The sequence below is a fragment of the Cetorhinus maximus genome, chromosome 14 (genome assembly GCF_964194155.1).
Source record: "Cetorhinus maximus chromosome 14, sCetMax3.hap1.1, whole genome shotgun sequence".
Lineage (NCBI taxonomy): Eukaryota > Metazoa > Chordata > Chondrichthyes > Lamniformes > Cetorhinidae > Cetorhinus > Cetorhinus maximus.
Window position 1 is genome coordinate 386576 of NC_135892.1, and position 25003 is coordinate 411578.

A 25003-nucleotide genomic window follows, 5' to 3' on the forward strand; every position below is an offset into this window, starting at 1 on the left:
GATAGGCTTTGGGGACTCAGATGGTGAGTTACTCACTGCAGTATTCCCAGCCTGTCCTGCTCTTGTAGCTAAAGTACTTATATGGCTAATCCCATTAAGTTTCTGGTCAATGGCAAACCCCAGGATATTGAATGTGGGGGATTCAGTGACAGTAGTGTCACTGAGATGGTTAGATTCTCTTTTGTTGGGGGTGGTCATTGCCTGGCACGAATGCTACTTGCCACTTATCGGCCCAAGCTTGAATGTTGTCAATTTCTTGCTGCATATGGACACGGACCACTTCAGTATCTGAGGAATCGCATGAGGAGTTGCAAATGGTATGGAACACAGCGAACATCCCCACTTCTGACCTTATGATTGAGGAAAAGTCATTGATGAAGCAGCTGAAGGTGGTTGCATCTTTGAAACAACCCTGAGGAACTCCTGCAGAAATGTCTTGGGGCTGAGATGACTGGCCTCCAATAATCACAGCCTTCTTTCTTTGTGCTGGGTATGACTCCTACCCGTGGAGAGTTTTTCCTCTGATTCTCATTGACATCAATTTTGCAAGGACTCCTTGATGCCGCACTTGGTCAAATGCTGCCTTGATGTTAAGGGCGATCATTCTCACTTCACCTCGAATGCAGCTCTTTTGTCTACATTTGAACCAAGGCTGTAATGAGGTCAAGAGCCGAATGGCCCTGGTAGAACACAAAGTGATGATTGGCAAGCAGTTTATTGCTGTCTAAGTGCCACTTGATAGCACCGATCAGGTGGTAATTGGCAGGATTGGATTGGTCCTGCTTTTTGTGGACAGGACATACCTGGATAATTTTCCACACTATCAGGTAGATGCCATTGTTGTACCTGTGGGGGATACCAGTGGACTGGGGCACGGCTAGTTCTGGAGCACGTCTTTGGTACTACTACCAGAATGTTATCAGGGCCCATTACCTAGGTTGTATCTAATGCCTTCAGCTATTTCTTGATATTATGTGGAATGAATCCAACTGGTTGAAGGCTAGCATCTGTGATGGTGGGGACTTCCTGAGAAGGCTGAGATGGATAATCCACTCGGCACTTCTGGTTGAAAGTGGTTGCAAATGCTTCAGCCTTGTCTTTTGCACTGATGTCCTGGGCTTTCCCATCATTGAGGATGGGGATAGTTGTGGAACTTTCTCCTCAGGTTAGTGGTTTAATTGACCACGGTCATTCATGACTGGATGTGGCAGGACTGCAGAGCTTTGATCTGATACATTGGTATTGGGATTGCTTAGCTCTGTCTGTGCCATGCTGCTTCTCCTGTTGTAGTTTCATCAGGTTGGTACCTCATTTTTAGGTATTCCTGCTGATGCTTCTGCCTTGCTATCCTGTACTCCTCATTGAATCAGGGCTGATTCACTGGTTTGAAGGTAATGATAGAGTGAGATATATATGCCAGGCCATGGGGTTACACATTGTGATTGAGTATAGTTCTGCTGCTGCTAATGGTCCATAATGCCTCATGGATGTCCAGTTTTGAGCTGTTGGATCTGTTCTTAATCTATCCCATTTTGCATAGTGGTAGTGTCAGACATCATGATGGAGGGACAGTGTGGTGATCACTCCTACCAATACTGTCATGGGCTGATGCATCTGCAACAGGTAGACTGGTGAGGACTAGGTCAGATAGATTTTTCCCTCTTGTTGGTTCTCTCACCACCTGCCGCAGGCCCAGTCTGGTAGATGTGTCATTCAGGACTTCCATGTGCTGTTCAATATGGAAAAGTATGATTCAGCTGAGGGAGGGTGGTAGATGATAATCAGGAGATTTCCTTGCCCAGCTGTTTGACCTGATACCATGAGACATCATGGGGTTTGCAGTCAATGCTGAGGATTCCTAGGGCAACTTCCTCCCGACTCAATATCACTTTGCCACCAACTCTGTTAGGTTTGTCCTGCTGGTGGGATGGGACATATGCAGAGATGGTGATGGAAGTGTCTGGGACATTGGCTGTAAGGTATAATTCCTTGAGTATAACCATGTCAGGCTGTTGCGTGACTAATCTCTGCTAATTTTGGCACAAGTCCCTCAATGTTAGTGAGGAGCACTTTGCAGGGTTGTCTGGGCTGGGTGTGCCAGTGTCATTAATGGTGCCTAGGTTGATGCCAGGTGGTTTAATTATTTTTTGACTTTCTGTAGCAGTTTGACCAAGTGACTGTCAGGGGACAGTTAGGAATCAACCACATTGTGTGGGTCCAGAGTCAGAAGGTGGTTAGACTAGATAAGGAGGGCAGATTTCCTTTCCTGAAGGATATTACAATGTAGTGTAATGTAATGCAATATAATGTAAACAGTAAACAAAAATTACAAGGAAATAACATAAGTAAATCACATAAATCATAAGAACATAAGAAATAGGAACAGGAGTAGACCATGCGGCCTCTCGAGCCTGTTCTGCCATTCAATAAAATCATGGTTGATCTGCTTGTGTTTCGAATTCCATATTACCATCTACCCCCGATAACCTTTGATTCCCTTGCCTAACAAGAATCTATCTACCTCTGCCTTAAAAATATTGTGACCCCGCCCCCACCGCCTTCTGAGGCAGAGAGTTCCAAAGTCGCACAGCCCTCAGAGAAAAAAATTCTCCTCATCTCTGTCGTAAAAGGGCGACCCTTAATTTTAAAACAGTGCCCCCTAGTTCTGGACTCACCCACAAGAGGAAACATCCTTTCCACATCCACCTTGTCAAGGCCGTTCAGGATCTTATACACTTCAATCAAGTTACCCCTCATTCTTCTGAACTCCAGTGGAAACAAGCCCAGCCTGTTCAACCTTTCCTCATAAGACAGCTCACCCATTCCTGGTATCAGTCTAGTAAACCTCCTCTGAACCACCTCCAAAGCACTCCCAATCATTCCAAGAAACAAGACACATTTCTTGTGGTCACCCCACAGTTTAAGGGTACGCAGGTAGAGAGAAAATGGGTGGCCAAGGAAGAAGTCAAGGAAGACCAGGCAGTTAGCACAGGAGTCTAAATACCGGTGAGGGTGATGGTTTCTCTGGGGTTTGCAGTCAGAGCCAAGACCACAGCATCATGCTTGCTTAGCTGTACAGAGGGGCAGGATGAAGATTGAGGAAGCAATAACGATCGGCGATTCGATGGTTAGGGGAACAGATAGGCATTTCTGCGACTGCAGAGGCGAATAGTCTGTTGTCATCCTGGTGCCAGGATTACTGAGCTGCTGGAGAGCACTCTGGAGTGGGATGGGGTGGGTGTTGGAGGCGCCAGGGGAAGGGAGGCAGGTGAAGAGCCAGCAGTCATGGTTCACACTCATACCACTGCCAAAAATAAGAGATTTTAGGGAGCTAGGAAAGAAATTAGCCAGCAGGACCTCAGAGGTAGCAATCTCTGGGTTATTCCTGGTGCCACATGTTAGTGGGTATAGAAATACAATAGAGCAAATGAAAGCATGGTTGGAGAGATAGTGCAGGAGGGGGAGCTTTAGATTAATGGGTTCTGGGGCAAGATGAACCTGTACAGGTCGATGAGATGCATCTCGACAAAGCTGGGACTAATGGGTTCAAATCCCATCACAGCAGATGGTGGGATCTGAATTCAATTTAAAAATTCTGTAATTATAAGTCTAATGATTTGTCCATTGTTGTAGAAACCCATCTGGTTCACTAAAGTCTTTTAGGGAAGGAAATCTGCCATCCTTACCTGGTCTGGCCTACATGTGACTTCAGACCCACAGCAATGTGGTTGACTCTTAAATGCCCTCTGAACAAGGGCAATTAGGGATGGGCAATAAATGCTGGCCTTGCCAGGGATGCTCACATTGCATGAAAGAATAAATTAAGAGGACACAGACAGGCTGGTGGTTTGTGCGGACATAGCAGATTAAATTTTAAGGCAGAGAAATGTGTAGTGATAGATTTTGGTAGGAAGTATGATGGAGGGGATGAAGCAGTATTGGGATCTGGGGGTATATGTGCACAAATTGCTGAAGGTGGCAGGGCAGGTTTAAGAAAGCAGTCAATGAAGCATATGGGAATCTTGGCTTTATAAATAGAAGCAGAGTACAAAAGCAAGGAAGTTATGGTGAACATTTATAAGACACTAGTTCGGCCTCAATTGGAACATTGTGCCCAATTCTGGATACCATACTTTAGGAAGGATGAGAAAGCATTGGAGAAGGTGCAGAAAAGATTTGTGAAAATGGTTCCAGGGATAGTGCACTTTAGTTGTGTGGACAGATTAGAAAAGCTGGCACTGTCCTCCTTTGAGAAGAGAACATTGAAATATTTGCTAGAGGTGTTCAAAGTCATGAGGGGCCTAGACAATGCAGATAGGGAGAAACTGGTGGGAGGGAACACAATTGCACTTTACAAAAGGAAATTGGATAATCATTTGAAGAGAAAATATTTGCAGGACTGCAGGAAAAAAACAGAAGGGGGACTGAATTGCTCTTGTAGAGAGCAGGCACAGACATGACAGGCAAACGGCCTCCTTCCACATTGTAACCTATGATTCTATGTTTCTCTTTCTGGACAAACAGGGGATTGAGGGACATGATGGGAAATTAGTGAAATCAGCCAAAAGCGTCAAACTTGTTGGGTCAACTTGCCCTTTTCTGTTCTTTGAATGTCTCTACTCCTAACAAAAATAAGAATGCAATGAAGTCAACAAGCTCATTCATGATGGAGGATACTTTTCTCTGCTGGTATACAACAACATAGATGACTTAAGAATCCATTTTGTAACATGGATAGTAATCTTTATAAACCATATCAAACAAGGTCAACATATAAATCAATGGGCAGATATTTCCATTGACCTGCCTGCCTCAAAACTTCAATATGAACAAAACTGAATACCACTTATAAAAACTTGTGTTATGTTATTTTACTTAACTGACAAACCTCTTACCACATCCATTTAAGGCTTGGTTATGATGTTTTGTGAAAAGAATTTGGTTGTTTGCAAGATACCATAATCTGTACAAAATTTAATTTGAAGACATGGATTCTAGAAAAGGCTGAAGTTTCTCTGAGGATGTATTTACATTTTTGCATGAAGTTTGCAGCAAATAAACCAGAAGATTAATGCAGCCTAATAGCCATTCATGACTACTTTCAGTTGATCTTACCTCTTTAGAACCAGTTGATGTAATTTATTTGGATTCTGGAGTATTAGTACTCAACCTTTACAAACAGCTGCAGCATCAACATGGAGCATCAGCAACTTCTGTGCCGCAGGATCCTTTTCCCTCAATTGAACACTAATTCCAGTAAGATCCTGCATAGCACATTCAATGCATAGCAAGTAATCTGCATCCTTCACTCAGTGTGAAGACATTATTCTGAGCAAGTTCATTAACCTAGCTGGATTGTAAGGTTAACCAGCTAACTGAGAGAAAAGGCTTGAAACTGGATAAAGGAACAGCTTTGATACAAAAAATTTAAATGAGCACCTTTATTCCTTTTGATATTCATTAGTTTATTATAAGGAAGAAAGATGGTCTTGAATTTGTAAGCATTTATCTGCAGAAAATGGGTATACATCTGTCACTGAAGTGCTCCATAAAATAAAAGAATAATGTCGACTTACCCATGTTACTGAGTGAGTAGCTTAGGGAGGGAGAGAAGACTTGAGCTGCAAAACCTTCAAACGTCATGATCTCTTTGTGTTGCTGAACTATTGCTTCGACATACTGAGCTCTTTCTTCATAACTGTATGACTAGTTAAAGAAATCACCATAGACATAGATAGGTAAACGTAGCAAAAGTCCTCTGCAAACGTAAAAATGCCTATTCAACACTTTTTAAACTGTCAAAAAGTGGTTTATGTTTATTACACAAAATTTGCTAGTTTTCTGCTGCAGATTATTTTGAAGTCGCTGATGTTTCATAATTTTCCTTAAATTCCAGGTGTCGTATGAGATCAATAATTCTAATAACTTGCACACTAAAAATTTTTGCCAGTGAACTCTGCAAATAACATGTACAGTTATTAGCTGTTATAGCTATTGGTAGTTTCTCCATGAGAACGTTTTTATATACTTAAATAGAACTTAATAATTCATTCCTGTTGAAGGAGCAAATTCCATAATAACATGACAGATGACCAAATAAAATTCAAAACTTTTAGATTGCAATCTACCTGCCATTGCACACTTACATGGAATTTAATGTTTAAAAAATTTACCAAAGTGAACATGGAAGTGGAACACCCAAGTTAAGTCAAACTCAAAGCTTTATTCTTGTTATTGTTCTATTTTATGTGGTCATTGTGTAAGCAGTGCAGTCCCTGGTACAGAAATCTTCTGTATCCCCCAGTCATTCATACTTACATTTTGAACAGAGCTTTCCCTGCAATGTGTTGTAAAACTTTGGATCAATCAAAACCATTTAAGAATACTTCAACATAAACACACTGGAGGACGTCACTGCACTGCTGCACAATATTCCATTTCAGCTGGGTCACAGTTAATGATCAGCACATGCCAGGCCTGCCACAAAATATTATTTAAGACCAGGAGCTACAGCAGCAAAATAAAACGCCATACAAGAAATACACTCTGTCAAGAATCTGATTACATTATCTGCCATAAAACACCACTAAATTGCTTTCCTATGACCAGAGTAAAACTTGGAACTGGCACAGTAATCAAAAACCAGTCACCAATAACTTAAAAGTGTGACAGGGTTCAACAACCTGCCAGCTGCCCTAATAGGACCCCTGCTTGTAGCTGCTTTTCATGATACACTGTGGAGAGCTTTTATTTTCTTCTTTGTGTAAAGTTTCCCCCTCTACAGAAGCAGTGGAAAATACAGTTATAAATCACAAACAAAACGCTGGCCCCTTGTAAAGCTTGATGTCATCTTCAATTCCCCCACAAAGTCAAACTGATATACCAATTGGAAGTACTCAAACCAAAATAGTAACACATAAAGGTGCAGCATAAACCACCCACCCCAGAAAAATGGGGAAATTAAGCTCAACCATTACTTTTAATTGACTTATTGCAGCTTTTCTGTAAAGTAAAATACAAGATCAATTTCTCTGTAAATGGAATTTTTTTTTGCATGGGTGGGATGGGGTGGGGTGGGTGGTGGGGAGGGCGCTTAGAACATTTAGGATATGTGTTTTTCAAAATATTACAGCTATGCAATGGAAGTTTATGAAAAACATTTTAAAATGAATGAACAAAAAAAGAAATTCATCTCAAATTATTTAAATAGTTGTGCAAGGTTGATCAGCATATAACGCAGTTTATAGCATTCTTTAAATTTTAAATTCTTTTATGTGCTCACTATTTAATGCTAGAATTGAAATATGGACCCGAGTTTATTTATTGCTGGCCTTTCTCTATGCAGACTCAAATTCTGATGACCCTAGTTAATGAATAGCCCGCTTAATTTGGTAAGAGCAGAGGCACACATTCTCTGTCAATTCTTTGGGGACCAACTGATGCCATTCACAAGTCATTAGAAGTCGTCTTTTTCTGAAATACATACAGGCTGTTGCTAGGCCTCTCTGCTCCATATTGCCACAGCAAGCCACTGGCCTAGTCAACAGCAGGCTGTTGGGCTGGTGTGTCCGTCTGGCGAACAGGCGCTTTGACACTAAGCTGGCACGTGCTGGCGCAGCAGGAGCAGGCCTGGGCGTGACAAATTGTTGAAAGAGCTGAGCTAAAGTTGAGGCCGGGAGCCACCTGAGCCTCAGGCCCTCTATGGGCCTGTCATCAGTTGCCAATTCATTGCTTGGCCAATAGTCTGTAGTCAGCTTCTGGGCTCAGTTTAAACAAGGCAAAAACAATATAAAGCCCTTTCAGGCGATGGCTAATAACACCCTGCTGTTTAATGAAAGGTCCTGCATAACTAACACATAAGCATACAATGCAGCACACAACTGCTAACAAAACACAGACATTCACTAAATAATGTATGCAAAGACAGTAAGACTAGGGCCTCCAAATTAACGTAGACCCAAATGATCCAGTACAATAGCCAGTTCACTTATGAAGGCAAGCAGGCAGTCAGTAATACAGACCGTGACAACATGCATCAAGTTTGGAAGGAAGCAGCAGGAATAATGATAGCTCACTGCACGTATTAGGATTTTACGCTATGTATACATTAACCCTTAAAGTGCTCAGTACACTATTTGTTATGTATGAACTTGAGTTTCTATTTATTTGCTAGCGTTAACAGTTTAGTTCACAACAATGGCAAAATACTAGCTAAGTTCAACATTCAGATTTGCAACAGATCTTATGTTTATCTGTGAAGCTGATAAAATAGGTTCAAACCATTCAGATGCAAATTAAGAAAAATAAATGAATTGTATCTAAATAATAGGTGGTTCAGCATTGAGATTTTGTTGTTTTCATTTGTTAATATTAGATGTTATAACTTCTTTGAATTTTATATAAAACTACAAACAAATGGGCTAGATATTTATCAGTCTTTTTTAAGTTCTGGAGAAACTTGTAGCAGAAGAGTTCTGTGGTTCAGTTTATTCGTGCTCCAGTATTGATTATCAGCATTAAATACAATTATCCTTTTTAAAAGAGACAGGTTATTTACAACTAGTTAACGTCTGCAATCAATGACCATAATTCAAGATGTTGTAAAACATTAGATTCTAAATGTGAAGAATGTTAAAGATTGGGTATGAGTTAACTATCTCTTTATACCTAATTGAATTACACAGAAACAACAATTATCAAATATTAGATGAAAAATTCCTTTACAATTCAAATAATTCCCTATGTTGCAGCTCATAAGCCAACACAGAAAGGAAAAGACACATCAAATCTTCATTGCCACAGCAACTGATGTCACTAAGAATGAGTCACTTTGAAGGTAAGTGCATTAGCAAAGACCATAAACACACAGCCATGCAAGAAGAGGCCACTTAATGAGAAATGCATCATAAACATTACTTCAGCAAAGAGAAAAAAAACAGTCAAACTGAGGAAGGCACTAGGAACAGTTTCTCTCCAGTCTCATTAAAAATTGAGCTCTCAAAATTGATGCAACACAATAAAACAAATCAGGAAAGCACAAAAGGCAAATAAAGCCATATGGTCCTCCATTATCATAAATGCAGATAATTTCTATGTGGCTGCTATTGAGATTATTTGACTAAATATTGACCAAGTAAAAACAGGCATGATTTCCGTAGATAGGATACACCTACGTAGCAAAATTGCTTGCAATGTAATTAACTAGAATAAAACAGCAAAATAATGCATCCTGAAATGTGGTCTTTTAAAGGGATGGATTTGCTTAGTTATGTGCCCCACACATTGAGAGCTAAACCTATGTAATGTTATCAAAGTATTGATACTTGTCTCTCCAAAAGAAATTATTCAGGCAAATAACTAAATGAAAATCTAACACAGTAACATTATTACTTATTCTACTTCCAATAATTCTGAATTATGCATTTCATATGGCTAACAAAATATTGTCTTTCATACAGACCTGAAGGTCCCAGGTTCAATTCTTGGTCTGTACTAAATTGTCACAGCTGAAGTGGCAGTAGGGCTGCTATAATTGGGCTAGGAAAATATTCAGGACTCATGATTGCTATTACCCAACAAAGGGCACCTGCATCTTGCTCTGTTCGAGATGTTATGTTGCAATGCATTAGCATACAACAATACTGAAAATGGTAAAGGCCAGAAAATGTCAAGTTTCCTTGGTCAAAAACCAAGGCTTTATTTTGTGAATAAACAGAAACTATCCTATTTCTATAGGAGCCATCCATATAAAAGATTTTGACCTATTATGGACCTTTTTCATTTCCTGAATGCTCAGCTGAATTTTATGTTTCATATTTGTTGTATTTCCTATCACACGATTAAAAGTAAATGCAGTAGTTTATTTACTCTGTAAAAACTGAAATCTGTGTTTAATGTGTGTCAATTCAAAAAAGGTTTGGCGAGATAGTGCAAGGCTCCATTCAATCTGGCAACCAATTAGTGCAAGTTAACTGTTGATCCTTGGGGACTGAGCCTTTGCTTCAGTAAAATATACATTCTGGATCATAAACTGAAAAAAATCTGCTTGTAGGACCCACGGTTAAACTATCAAAAGAGAAAATAGTTCTACAAAACTAATTCAAAACTTTATTAAGGATGGAGACTCAAAATGAAGGCACCTAGCATCTATGAAGCTACCTCTTAAAAGAGACTGACGCTTTCAAAAGAAGAGAATTAGGGGAAAAGGGGGAAACTAACAGTAAAAATAAATCTGCAAATGTCTAATTAAGACAAAGAACATAATCCTTTCCAAAGCATCAAATAATTGTAGCATTCTGAAAGACAATACAGAGTGCTCAAAAACATCAGCATTTTTAAATTCACCAAGAGATTTTAACCTATAATGATAGATCAGGAATCTGGAGATAAAAATAATGAAGAAATCCAATTGTAACGTGTTGTTCATTGGCACATTTCTTCAATGTTTCATTTTGCTATTAAGCATCAGAGTTGCAGAATGTAATTCAGACAAATTTGATGTGATTGAAAACATTTATATGTATTTTATATTCAAAAGATTTAATTGGGAAGAACCATGGAATAGTAGAATTTATGCATGTGATTAGTTCTGAAGTCTAAAGAGTTCCTGTATGAGCAGTTATGCCCTGGTTTCTAATTAATGAATAGCATATATTTTGCAGCGATGTCCTTCTATTGGGAATATGTTCATCTGTGCTGCCAGCGTGCATCTTTTGAATAGATGGTCACATAGTCATGTGACAAAGGCCAGTTTCCTGGATCAGGGAATTCCAAATGGAGAATGAAAAGGTAGAACAGAAACTCCTAAAAGGCAACTCTCAATTTGTGCACTAGCTGCTTTTACTAGACTTCCATAGATGAATCAACATGCAGGTCAGCATAACCTTTGAATACTGAATTTTCCAACTAACTTTAAAATATCCACTGATGCCTCATTTATTTACAAAATGGAATTGTTCAACATGCTTTGATCTACAATTGACAGTGTAGACTATATCAGGCAAGGATAGATTCTCGTCCTGTGATCACTGGAATGAACCGCCATTGAATTTACGATAAAGCCTAATTCGCCTTTTCACTTTCAGATTGAAAATAAACTTGCATCTGTTGAATTGAACCCATTATGTAATAATCACTATGCAAAGTTTTTAGCAGCCTACGAAGTAAATTTTAAGAAACTGAAACAGTATCATAATCCTCAAAGGTAATCAGGCAGTATACCATGGTAGGGAGGACAGGAGCTTTGATGAGGAAGTGGGGCAGGGCACTTACCTTTACTAAAACCATTTAGAAAGAAATTTGTAGAAGATGTCCTCATAGAAAGTGCTGCCAATTTCTTTTGCTTATTTTTGGAAAATGAAGTGTTTTCCTTACTGTAGGTATATTATGAAAATATATTTGTTCCCTCATATACCACAGTTGCACAAATTTCTATACATCTCAGAGGGTGAAGGAAGGAAGAAGCTCTTTAACTTTACATTGTTTATTAAGCACCAAGGAATGTATAAAACGTAATTAATGATACAAATTTTTTAATATAAAATACCTCTACAATTATCAAAAAGCTCAAATGCATATTTCAATTGGGACTTTTATTCAGAAACTGTCTCCAAATTTGAAAATGCAGTTCTTCCATAATTTTCACTTTCTCAATATTTTTGCTGCATATTTAGGAGTGCTAAAATAACTAATAAAAGAAATGTGCTTTTATTTTATTTCAAATTATGTAACTTAGGATACATTTTAAAAAATAAAGATTAAACAAGATCATAATTAAAGTGGGAAATTTATTTGCACACAAGTAACATGCTACATTTGCTAAATAAACAGGCATCTGCATTTAGTAACTGGAATTAAAGATCATAAGAAATTAGAATAAGAGTTGTTTTCATCTTGGAAAGTTCCTTCAGAAAAAGTTACATCACATCCTTTACCTAGTTTGTTTTATACAACAAAAATAGACAATAACTCTCACTGCCCTAACAACGTTTTTGTCTTGGCTTTTAAGGCAGCTGTAATTCTATTATTATACAGGAATGGACGAGGCAGGCTAACAAACAGGAAGTTCTGACAAATTCCGTGAAGCCTTGCTGTCAAAAATATATAAGAAATCTGACAGCGTCTGGCACAGGGTACATACTTGAAACTGTGGCTTGTTAGCTTATGAAGTCTCTACAGCTATTAGTTAAAGTTTTGATACAGCCTCTGGACTTGATGCCTAAAAGAGGTACAGACCTCTTAGGAAAAATGGCAACTTGCTAATACAGTTGAAAACCGTGGGTTAGATTTCTGCTCAAGTAATGTTGGCTCCCAGGCCTAACTTGAACTGACTTAGGTAGGAAGTTCTTTGAGAGCCACAAAACAGCTCTCTGGTCTTCCTGCCACTTTTGGGATTTTCCAATGGAACACAACTGTGATAAAATATATTTGCCAAATAGGTGCATCGTAATAGTGTGCAAATGACAAAATGCATCATTCAATGCATTTTACAGTACTTGCACAATGTAGTACTGGGTGGCAAGGACATCTAGTCACCTTTGACCTTCAACATTGCCTTATTTCAAAGGTCCAGAAAGACTGGAACTGATCACAATGCAACTGAATGTATGGGCTATGGAGCTTCATAAAAACAATCTCAGAAACATTACTCTGCACCTCCATTTGATGGATACCCATCAAGTGGAGGTGGGATGGGGGGGTGTGGGGGTGGCTGGTTACAAACATCAAGATATTCCTCAATGTAGCGTGGGAAGGATTACTGTATTTCTGTTCAGTATTTGTGGGGTGGGGGGAGTGGGGCAGTGGTGCTGGTAGATTGGAGGCTCCTTTCACATATCAGGAGGAGAGGGAGGCCAGGTGGAATGATGATGATCATCCTAATTTGATTCAATGATGACATATCCAGTGTGGGTTGTTTTTGCTTCAAGTGGTTAGTGCTTGTTCTCAAGGATCTCACACACACGCTGCTCAATGAAAGAGGAATGCAATGGGAGTAGGTGTCTGACCTTGATATTAATGCTTAATGAGTTTGCAGTCGGATCCCAGATTTCCTGCTCAAAGGTGGGGATTCACCGGAATACCTGCTTGATGGAAGTTGGGGGGAGGGGGGAAAGCAGGGGTGCTGTTTCACTCCAATCTCAGTACCCCAACTCACTTGGAGTGGCGGTGTGAGTTTTGATTTTCTCATTACCACATTACTGTTTGAGGGACCATGTGGTGCGACTGCTGCATTTTCTACAACAGTGACTATACTTTGGATTTTGGGGTATTCTGAGGACATGAAAGATGTTACTGAAATGCATCTTTTAAAAAAACATTCTGAAAGCTTACATGGTGCTTTCATTTCCTTTTGTGCTTTTCATTCTGGCTGTATGGGTGAGCAACATTTTGAATTTCATTATTTATTATACTCAAGTGAGGATTATCTTTTCTTTGCATCTTGTAAGAATCTGGTACCTGTTTTCTCTCCCCTCTCTGAAGCTTTTGTTATTTTCTCATGGGGACTAAATGAACTTACCTTTACTCATTTAAACCAAGATGCCCAACGTTTTCCAAGGCAAGGCTTGCTGCAGAGCCAGCCATTGAACCGAATTAGTAATTGCTTTAAGGTTTCACAGATTAGTTGACTCATGGTCACATCAGGTGGGATGCCACTTAAGTTGCAGAACGTTACTTTAATAACTTAATCTACAGGTGCAACGCCATTAGAATGTTGTAACCATACACCATTTTTAATTTACTAGTCAATCTACCATGGTGTTTCACAAGGGCAGTCAAAACATTTATGTCAAATAGATTGGCAGCTGAGATAACCAGGCCTTGATGAGGGGGAAGCAGAGACAGATTGAATCAGGAAGGAGTATGTGGAACAGGCAACAGAGGACAATGTAATTTCCCACCTATTTCCATTGTTTTTAAATGTATTTCCATCCATTGTTTTATCTCTACCTTTTATTCTTTTTTGATTCCTTCCCCCCACCCCACCCCCACTAGAGCTATCTGTACCTTGCTCATCCTGTTTTCTACCCTTAATTAACACATACCTTAGATAATATCACCACCTTCAACACCTCTTTGTTCTTTTGTCTGTGACATCTTTTGGTTATCTCCACCTATCACTGGCCCTCTATCCGGCTCTACTTGTCCCACCCCCCCCTTAAACCAGCTTATATTTCACCCCTTTTCTATTTTTCCTTAGTTCTGTTGAAGAGTCATGTGGACTCGAAACGTTAACTGTGTTCCTCTCCGCAGATGCTGCCAGACCTGCTGAGTTTTTCCAGATATTTTTGTTTTGGTTTTGGATTTCCAACATCCGCAGTTTTTTGCTTTTATATTGTAATGTAAAGGGCATGGCCTATTTCCTCACAGTGGGGGATGGAAGAGGAGATTTGTGGTAGAGAGAGTTTCACTTTTTTTGTTTGCTTACACTATATCAGCTCCTATAATTTAGTAATTTAATATGAAATGAATTTGAAACTGCTGTGAGGTCTTTGTGTTGCGAATGCACAAACATTCTTATCACTTGAAGATGCATCAGGCCAAACATTGAGGATAATTTAATTTCTAATCTTTTGCCAATGTAACAGAATACATTGTATAATTTATTATAATCTAATCTTCTTAGGATGTGTCTACATTCCCTAATTAATTCAGAGTGTATAATAAAATAGAACAATAGAGTCCAAAACCATATAAATAAGGGCTAAACAGAAGTGAATCAGGTCAACAAAAGAATAGTTAATAAGGAAGACTGGGACTTACATTTTAGAAGAGATCACTTAAATATCTAAGTCTCTGAAGATGGCTTCAAAAACATTCCATTAGGATCCTGGTTCATTGCATGATTGACTGTAGTGCTAGGTAGAGTCCTACAATGAATGCATGATTATCATGGCTATAATAAAGGCTTATTGCTACAGCATCATAATATTACTTGTTCAGCTGGATGAAAAAAGTGGTTTATAATTGCCACCTTTATGCTAATTCACCACTGTAAATTGGCTTTACTTGCCCTGCAACCTATTCATTAATTGGATCCAAACTGACTACAAATGTCAGCTGAATATGTGCTCTCCTGGTGGGCATATGCATCAGCTATAATATGAATTATAGCAAAGCCATCAAAAATAGTTAAAACACTCTTGTGCAGTACTCCTGATGGCTTAGCATAAGAGTGTAAATGGTCCGTGGGCAACATGCGGCCATTCTAGCCCAACAAGCTAGAGCAATTCAGTCCTTTCTGCTTTTACGTTTCTTATTCACTAATTTGCCTGATTGAAGTCTGCAGACCTTCTGTGGAAGGTTTATTCTTAGTATTGTTGCCTTACAGGTGGATAAATCTTAAATTTAAAAAACTCAAACCTGTTACCACCTGCTGCTTGTGATGTATGCAAATTAGTGATAATACTGATCTACATTTTATTTGGGACTCAACAAGGCTTCCATGTTATACACTGACTAGTTTCATACTGAGCCATGGAGGCCAGGACGCGTGAGCTTTCATCTCTACTCTGCGCTGAATTAGCTCATCTCAGCCAGATTGGCAAGAGGGGTACAACAATTGGTCTTGATGCCAAAATCATTTTTTTTTAAGTTAACCAACCTATTAAAGAACTCAAAAAATGTATATTTCATGATTAAGCTCTAAAAATGTTTATTTTCTCATTGGCTAAAATACGTTGTTAAAGCAACTACATTGTCGTCTCAGAAAGTCTCTATTTTTGTCTTAGGAATTAGCTATTCCATTGTCATCAATTATCTGTAGTTGACATACTTCAGTATTTCATTTTTAAACCTGGAATTCTAGGGGATTTCTAACCAGCCTAATGGCAATAAACAGAACACTTGAAAATGCAGAAGCATGCATTGTTTTATGCATCTGGTAAGAATGCCCCTCATTTTCTCTCTTGTTTTTTTTCCTGTTCCTTAGTGATTTTATACTCAATAAGAAATAAGGTAGAATGTTTTGGGTGAGGGGACAGGTCAACATTTCCAACATCACCCAAAGCATGAATATTGTTGCATTTGATTACTTAGAAATAAATAAAATAGAAAGTACCTTTTAAAAATTGAATAAAACGTTAATTTTTTTGAGGGGATTTTCCAGTAGAAGGATTTTTGCATTAACCATAACAAGGTATAAATATAACATAAACAAAAATAGCTAGAAAAACTCAGCAGGTCTGACAGCATCTGCGGAGAGGGACACAGTTAATGCTTCAAGTCTGAATGACTCTTCATCAGATGATGTTCCAGCTATTTTTGTTTTTGTTTCAGATTTCCAGTATCTGCAGTATTTTGCTTTTATATAAATGTAACAACATTGGGAAGTCTCAGTTGCTGGCTAGATATTTTGGTATCAATCCTTTACCAGCCTGGACTTCAGCAGCAGTCTTTTCCACTGCTCTGCTGCATTAAATGGCTGAGGCTTTGTATCTTGAAGATAGGGGTGAACTATGTACAGTGGGAAAACACCAGTAAAAATGCACATTAATGCAAACTGAGTCTAAATGGACAAAGTTTAACTATATTCAGTTATTTTTACATTGATAATTAAAACAGAACTGTACATTAGGTGCATAAAATCTGTCAACAATTTAAGCCTTTTATAACAGCATGGCACCATGTTAAGGCATCCTTTCTTTAAAGTAACAATCTGGGTAATGTGTATCATTTAATGAAATTTGATGAAATCTCCATTTAACAGTCTTTTCATATTGTAAAGTTCAGCTTCTCTAGTCTTTTCATAGCTCATCTTCATTACACTTGTGATCATAAGATATTTATAAAGTCATGTATTTAATTGGTTAAAACATTTTCAAACATCTGGAACTGTGAAAAATGCTTTAGAAATGCAAATCCTTTCCTTTTACATATAGGAGGAAGATGGACATTTGGCCCCTTTGGTTGGTAAGAAGATAAGAAATAGAAGCAGGCGTAGCCTCGGAGTGGGAAATGGTGGCGTAGTGGTAATGTCACCGGACTAGTAATCCAACAGCCCAGGCTAAACGCTCTGGGGACATGGGTTTAAATCCCATCACGACAGCTAGTGGAATTTAAATTCAATGAATAAAATCTGGAATTGAAAGCTAGTCTCATTGACGGTGGAATGATTGTCATAAAAACCCATCTGGTTCACTAATATCCTTTAGAGAAGAAATCTTCCATCCTTACCTGATCTAGCCTACTCCAGATGCACAGTAATGTGGCTGATTCTTAACTGCCCTCTGAAATGGCTTAGCAAGCCACTCAGTTCAAGGGCAATTAGGGATGGACAACAAATGCTTTGCTAGTTACACCCACATCCCTTGAAAGAATAAACAAAAAAAGCTGCTCTGCCAATCAAGATGATCATGGTTGATCCTCGACACCAATGCTGCTTTTCTGCTGACCCCCATATTCCTCGATTTCCTTACAGTTCAAAAACCTATCGATTTCAGTCTTGAATATACTCAATAACAAAGCATTCCCAGCCCTTTGTAGTAGGGGATTCCAAAGGCTTACAACCTTCTGAGTGAAGAAATTACTCCTCACCTCAGTCCTAAATGATTGACTCCTTATCCTGATGCTGTGCCCACTAAATTCCAGATTCCCCAGCCAGGGGAAATAACCTCTCAGCGTCTACCTCATCAAGCTCCTTCAGAATCTTATGTTTCAATGAAATCACCTTTTATTTTTCGAAACTCTGGTGAGTGCAAGTCATTCTATTCAATCTCTCTTGGACAGCCCTCTCATCCCAGGAATCAATCTAGTGAACATTTGCTGCAGACCCTCCAAGGCAAGATTATCCTTCCTTAGGTTCAGAGACCAAAACCGAATGCAGTACTCCAGATCTGGTCTCATCAAAGCCCTGTGCAGCTGCATCAAGGCTTCCCTGTTTTTGGACTCCAACCCCCTTGCAATAAGGGTTAACATGCTATTTGCCTTCCTAACTGCTTGCTGTATCTGCATTTTAACTGTGTGTTTCTTGTACTGTGCAAGGAACAAATCCATTTATAATGACCCTAAAGTTTCCATTCAACTGCATCATCCCATCATTTCTGTTCCTCCACTATATCGAGGAGTCCATTCAATATGTTCATTCTTTGCTCAGTGTGTGTGAAGACATTTCTCAATAGCACTCTAACATAAAGCTATCTATCTCTGGGCATATTGTTTCTGTTAGATTGTCTAGTATTTTATCACATTTATATCAAGGTTAACTTTGTCACTAGCTACTCTTCTCTGTATCTTCCCAAAATTTTTGTTTTCTGACAAAGGCTGAGCTAGTTCTTAAAGCATGGTCAAACCGGTACACTGTAACACCTCATCACCGGCTGTAGATTTGTATTCTAGTGTGTGGTTCTATTAACATTTTTAAAATTGCTTGGTTATATTGGGCTAGATTTTATGCAGCCTGTTGCAACAGGAAACAGTGTGGCTGTGCCCAATTAATTGTGGGAGAGGCCTTGCATCAGTCTCCTAGTAGCGACAAAACCTTCCGCGGTTAAGTCAGGGGGTGGAAGGGATTGAAGTGGGATTCCCGGCCAGTGGCAGTGGCATGTTAATTAGAGTCACTAATGAGCCAAGGTGCTCCATTATCCCGGAGTATGCTGCAATTTAGTGGTGACTCAGGGATTAAATAGAGGCTGCACGAGTCTCCAACGCCCTCAGAAGGCTGTCAGGTTTGTCAGTAGCTTCCCAGGGGTTAGGAGGTCCCTCGCTGCCAGGTACTCTGTGCCTTATCGAGGGACCCGGCACCAGGAAGTGGGGTGGCTTCTGAAAATCACGCCCCTGCCCTTGACACGGATTCCTCCTCCCCTCAGTCTCCCGCGAACCCCACCTGCCTTCACTCATCTGTGGCCCTGGGTCTCTCCATTATCCTGGGCCTGAGGTGGGTTCAGTGCTCCCAGCAGCCATTACCCCCACTGGCAGCAAGGACAAGTTGCCGGCCTCTGACTGGCCAGCAGCTCTCAGCGGGCAGGACTTGCATCGCAAAAGACCTCAATCACGGGGAAAGTCCAATGGCGACCAGTCACTTTATTCTGTTGGGCCTTCCCCAAGAAACTGACGGAGGTGCCAATTCTCTAACCAGTGGGTGCGACTTCCGTCAGTCTGACAAATTCTAGCATTGACATGTTGATTTCAATATTCACACAGTGACAAATTCCAGGTGTTTACCCACGTCTCTTTATGATAATTTAATTTCTTTTGTCATGTTCTTATAGCCCACATTTTTGAACCTATGTGCAAACCTCATGCTTATTGGTGTTAAATTTAATTTGTTCACCCTATTGCATAAATCATCTAAATCGATTTGAAAATCTTTAGCTGCACCATTTGTCTTTACAGTTCTTTCTTTTTGTCTGTCTTCAGCAAATCTGACAATTTTACAATTAGCTTTGATACTCAGGTCATTTAGGAAGATTAGGAACAGCAGGCATTTAGGCAGAACCTCTTTATCTCTGCCCAGCCACCTCCTCCCAGTCTGAAATTACAGCTCTTAATTACTCAGCTTTCTATTTTCTTCAACCAGATCCAATTTTTTTTATATGGTTCCCATCATTCTTAATCACTTCTTTTGTATAGCAAAAGTATTTTAATCTAGCCGTATTTACTGTCACAGGAATGAGAAAAAAGATACAAAGGGCTTTAAAAATAATTATGAAAACTGATCAAACTATAAACAAAGCAACACAGAAGCTCATAATCCCAGAGTAGGAGCAATACTAGCACCTGTCAAAATGCAGCATACTCAAAGTAATTTTGTTCCACAGCCAACAGTGAGCGAGTCTACTGTTTACGAAGGTCAATTAAGTACTGTGGTAGAGTAACACAAGGCAGACATTAAAGCAAAATACTGTGGATGCTGGAAATCTGAAATAAAAACAGAAAATGCTGGAAAAACTCAGCAGGTCTGGCAGCGTCTGTTTCTCTCTCCACCGATGCTGCCAGGCCTGCTGAGTTTTTCCAGCATTTTCTGTTTTTATTATAAAACAGACATAGTCGTCTGAATGATGAAGAAACACCTGTTAATTGCTTTTCTCCTTGTTTCATTGAAATCAGTACAAGTGCCCCTATTTTTAAGGGTAGCCAGTAGCTCTTGCACCAGTAAACCCTGATTACTATGTATCTCATTGGCTGGTGTCTTCACCTCTCAACCATTTTTCACAAACACACAAGACATAAAGCCATGAATCTGTGGGTAATTTGTTAACCTTATGGAATATCCAACATGAATTGAAGTTAATTCATCAACCAAAATGGATTTTTGTAATGAAAATTTTTTAAAAATATAGCCAGCACAGACATGATGGGCCAAATGGCCGCCTTCTGTGCTGTAACCTTATCATTCTATGACTCTTATGACTAGAAATCTAAACATCTGGGTGAAACATTATTCCTCTAGGAATCTGAAATATCAAATGTGTGTGCTCTGTTTTGACCAGGAGCACCTTTAATATGTTAGCAACGCCAGTGTACTCTAGTTGTGGCGTAAGATACATAAATAGTATAAATATCTGTATACACTACCATGCTGTGTGGTGTTTCCTTTGCAGATGTCAAGAGCTGCATCCCTGCAACTGCTAAGTGTCGTCCAAGGAAATCATTATGGGAATGACTAAAAATGTCTCAGATTTTAATTGGACCCGTACAAAATCAACTTGATGTAGAGTGCAGTAAAAAACACACATGCAGGATGCAACTTTCCTTATACCTTCTGTGCTGTCAGTGGATTTAACAATGCATTCATAACTATTTTATAATACTAATACCTCAGGAAATAACACAGCAACTACTTATTTATGAACATTAACATTAATCCTAGATATATTCAATTAAATGAGCTTATCTGCAATAATAGAACGGAGCTGGACTTATTTGACATAAATTTCTTTAATTAAACATGGTTTAGAAAAAGAGTGCTTTAAAATACACATTATTAGCATGAAAAGTAGCTTATACTGAGGTGACTATATTACTTCTGTTGGTTTATAATGATGAGCAGTGAATTTATTCACAGCTACTTTGACATTGGAACAAATTTCTCTACAATGTATGATTTCTTTCCTCCTGCCTCTCTTAATAATGTTTAAAGAAATTCCATTGTGGCAGGTCTGTGAATTGCAGCTTTATGAGGGTGAAAATGTGCAAAAAATTCATATCTCACCCAGTGTAATATAAAACATTTCTGAATACTGGATGCAATACACCATTTGCAACCATCCATATTTTTCAGACAGTGCTCGGGAGTAACTCTTATAAACTAGCTATCAGAATGTGCTTTGTACAGGGTTTTAGCTTTTTTTTAGTGCATGAGGTGCATAATGTTAGTTAACTGCTGCCTTGGCTGTAGATTTCAACCAGGTTATGCAAAATTGAAAAATGAAACTAACATACAAAGATATGTGCTCCATGGCTTTTTAAGTTTGTAATACTACAAATGTCAAAACAAGCATACCAATATATTTAAATGTATATTTGGATATTAATTGTTCATTCATATATCAATCATTTGTTTTGTGAATATGAATTAAAATCCTAAGTCATTATCCATACATGGCCATGATGTTCATTTCTGCTAAATGGTTGGTACAAATTTGGTGACCAACTCATTTTTGCCTGGATTATAATTAAAGCTGAAACTTAAACTTGAGCGCTTTCTGAACAAGACGCTTTACAACTATTATTTCCTCTATCATCTACAAAGTACAAGCAGCTAAAGGAATGATTTGGTTAAAATTCTTGAAGATTATTAACCACAAGCAAGCTAATAAAAAAAATTCTTATCAAAAAACTTTTTAACAATGTTGTCAACCAAATTAAATTTACGGCAGGGACTGATTGCAATGCTTCAACGATCCTTCAGCACAAAGGGTGAAGGACTCAATGTCTTGAACTGTATTGACTTCAGTTGTCTCTATGTATCTGTAAAATGTTAGCAGATAGTGTAGTACTACTTCTTATAGAAGTTCTTCTTTGTAAAGTGGAGCTGACCAACAAGCTGCTGTCAAAGGGTAGTGGGGTAGAACTACACATTTTTGCACACTTTTGGAAAATTACACTGCAGATTTACTTCTAGTGCTAATGAGAGACATTTGTTAACCATGTGTGAGACACAATTAATTTATTCTATGTTGCATCATTTTATACACTGCACACATTTGGTACATGGGGCATCAGCCACGTCACAATGCTCCTCTGTTCAAATAGCTAAAAAGCAATCTGTTTCACAATGAAAATCTACCTTTTGCTCAAATTAAACATACATTATTGTAATTACCGAGATGTGAAACGTCACTTGCATGGAAGATGTATAACTCATGAGTGAGGAGCAATCGCTAGCACACATTCATCTAATCCTAAATTACACCAATTCGCAAAGAGTAACTGCCAATTTTTTTTTAACACCTGTTTAATTTTACATTTCATGGCATTTTTCCTGCAACCAGGTATCTTCTCCCCTCAACAAGGTAACTGCTAACCAAAACCAAAGGGTTAACTTGCAGAATAAACCATGCCAGTGTGAAAGCATTAATAGGCATACCACAGATGCCCATATCCTGCATGGAATGTGTCCCTCCAAGTCATTAGAATGCTGTAAACATCTAATTAATTTCATCAGCTCACAAGCCCTAATGAAGTGTTAACAGCCATTGCAGTGGGAGAGTATGTTCAAGAGGCATATGGCGCTGTGTTCATGTATGGTAAAATAATCCAATTTCCTTTCTAAATCTTTGCCCAACAGGTATTCAATATTAGAGGCCTGTCTATCCATATGGATGTATTATCCTCTTTTCATTTAACTCCCACCTCAGATTCCCAGCACAAGATTCTAAAAATCATCCAAGAATATTCCTTGAATTCTGAAATTAAGCTGATTCATGCCATTAAAAAAACGTTGGTTCACAATTTGTATGTTTTTCCCCATTTTTAAATTCACTGATTATGGGGGTGATAAGCTGCATGGGGACGATAAATAAGGTACATTTATTTACAAAAGTAACCACATCAGCAATTAGGATGCTCTTCAATTATTAACCTATTACCCTCAATGTGCCTCGCTTTTCATAGGGAATCACATGACGAAAAGCGCATTTAAATTTCTTTAATTCCAAAAGTTTGGCTTTTTAAAAATACCGGACAACCAAGGTCGCAAATAGCAGGAGAAAAGATTAGGTAGTTCAGGAAGTAATGATTAGGTGATGTTAAACTTGCATTTTAAAAGCCTGAATGAATATGGAAAGAAAGGCAGAGGATGAGCAGTCCCATCGCTTTGAGATCTTGAGAAAAACTGGTTTAGGCTGCACACACGCACAAAAGGTTTTATAATGCAGTATCTGTTATAGTGCAAGATGGACTGGTTGATCACTATGGTGCATTGTGCTGAAGTAACTGAGCATGGCTTTAAAAAAAACTTTGATTAGAAGACTGATAGTATTATATAGTATTATAGCAAATAATATTATGGCAAATAGTATTCAGCTTATAAACCACGAAAAAGGCAAGTGGCCTGAACTTCACAGTCAGAGGTGAAGCAAGGACGCTTACCACTGACCTTGAAGAAAGTTTTGCTGAGAGATCTAGTGATCCCTCTGGTGCCATGTGCTGAATTGCAATGTTCTTTAATCGGAATTCTCAATGTGAAGCTGCAGTGATGGCACCAAATGTCCAAGCAGCCAATCACACACATTAAAGAATTTTCACAGTCAAGCAGGAAATAAAAAGCACTAAAATCAAATTACTTGTTAAAGGTTTTACAAAGAGCAAAGTAAAGATTGGGATATAAACCAGGCATGGAGGTCAAGCTGAAATATCATGAAAAAACTTTTAAACACATAGTTTAAAAAATCGAATAATTAATCTTAATAGTGATATTTAACAACACTTAAATAGAAAATTATTTTTTCAGGGTCAGATCTTATATTCAGCAAGAATCACTGGTTAAAACCCAGTTACACCCGATTGAACAAGGTGTAACTTTTTATAGAGTTTTCAACAGCAATGTGGGAGCAGAAAAGGGAAATTCTCACCACATCAACTGATTTCAATGATTGCGGGCTCTGGGTAAGTGTCTTTAGTGCAGTGAAACACTGACATCATGTTGTTAAAAACCCCCGGCCAAATCAAATGGTTAAAAAGACACTCGAGCAAAGGGTTATAAATTAGAAGGTTTTCTCTTATGAACTAAAAAGCATTACAATGCAGAACTAAATTTACTTCTTAGGAGACTTATTTTTTCTGCATTCTGACAGCCACAAACATTCCATCCCCTGGTTTTCACATTTCATTCCATTCTCTAAGTGCCCAAAAATCCATCAGTCTCAATCTCAAACGTACTCACTAAGGGCAGAATTTTACCCTTGGCGTGAGGGCGTGCACCCGACACACCCGATCGTTAAATAAAGCACGGTGATGTCGGCTGAGCGTGAGACGTCAAAGCGCACTCTCGCGATATTTCGCTAGGTGGGCACACGATGAAGATGGAGGTGCGCCCGCCATTAATTAGGTGGCCAGTTAAGGCCCTTGAGACACCAATTATCTCTGACTTTACATAGCCCATGCTATTTTCAGGCCGTCGCACGGGCAAAATGGGCAGGCCACAATTTGCAAAACCTCATCCGTGGGCGCGATAAGAGGGGTCAGTGGTCTTGACAAAGTGATTAGTGAGGAGGTTTGGATATCATGTATCATATGGATATCATCTGGATATATTGCTGATGCTTCATTCTGTGAACAGTGCAGCTTCATTTTGCTTCAGAGAACTTAGAGGCTTCAAGTTCAGGACTCAGTGCTGTCTTCCAGGCCTCCAGAGGATTCACACTGTGTGGGGCCATCCAGGTATCAGACAGCCTTCCCTTACCCTGATAATGGAGATTGTGGTCTCTGCTGGAGGCACCTCCGCTGAGGAGGAAGAGAGGGCCAGAAGGGGCAGGAGGCCAGGTGTCCTTATGCAGCCTCCAGGGGAGGGACCTGTGGGAGGAGAGGTGCAGGCACAAGGGGGGCAGGGCCAGCAGGAAGATCA

General features: G+C 39.1%; 1 protein-coding gene across 2 annotated transcripts in view; it reads right to left on the bottom strand.

Annotated features, from left to right (window-relative positions):
• ralgapa2 (Ral GTPase activating protein catalytic subunit alpha 2) overlaps positions 1-25003 on the bottom strand; it is a 515740-nt gene that overhangs the window by 72515 nt on the left and 418222 nt on the right. For both annotated transcript variants that reach the window (XM_078556382.1, XM_078556383.1), the window contains exon 39: positions 5577-5698. In XM_078556382.1, coding sequence (XP_078412508.1) covers positions 5577-5698 — 122 coding nt within the window. The remainder of the gene's footprint in view (positions 1-5576; positions 5699-25003) is intronic.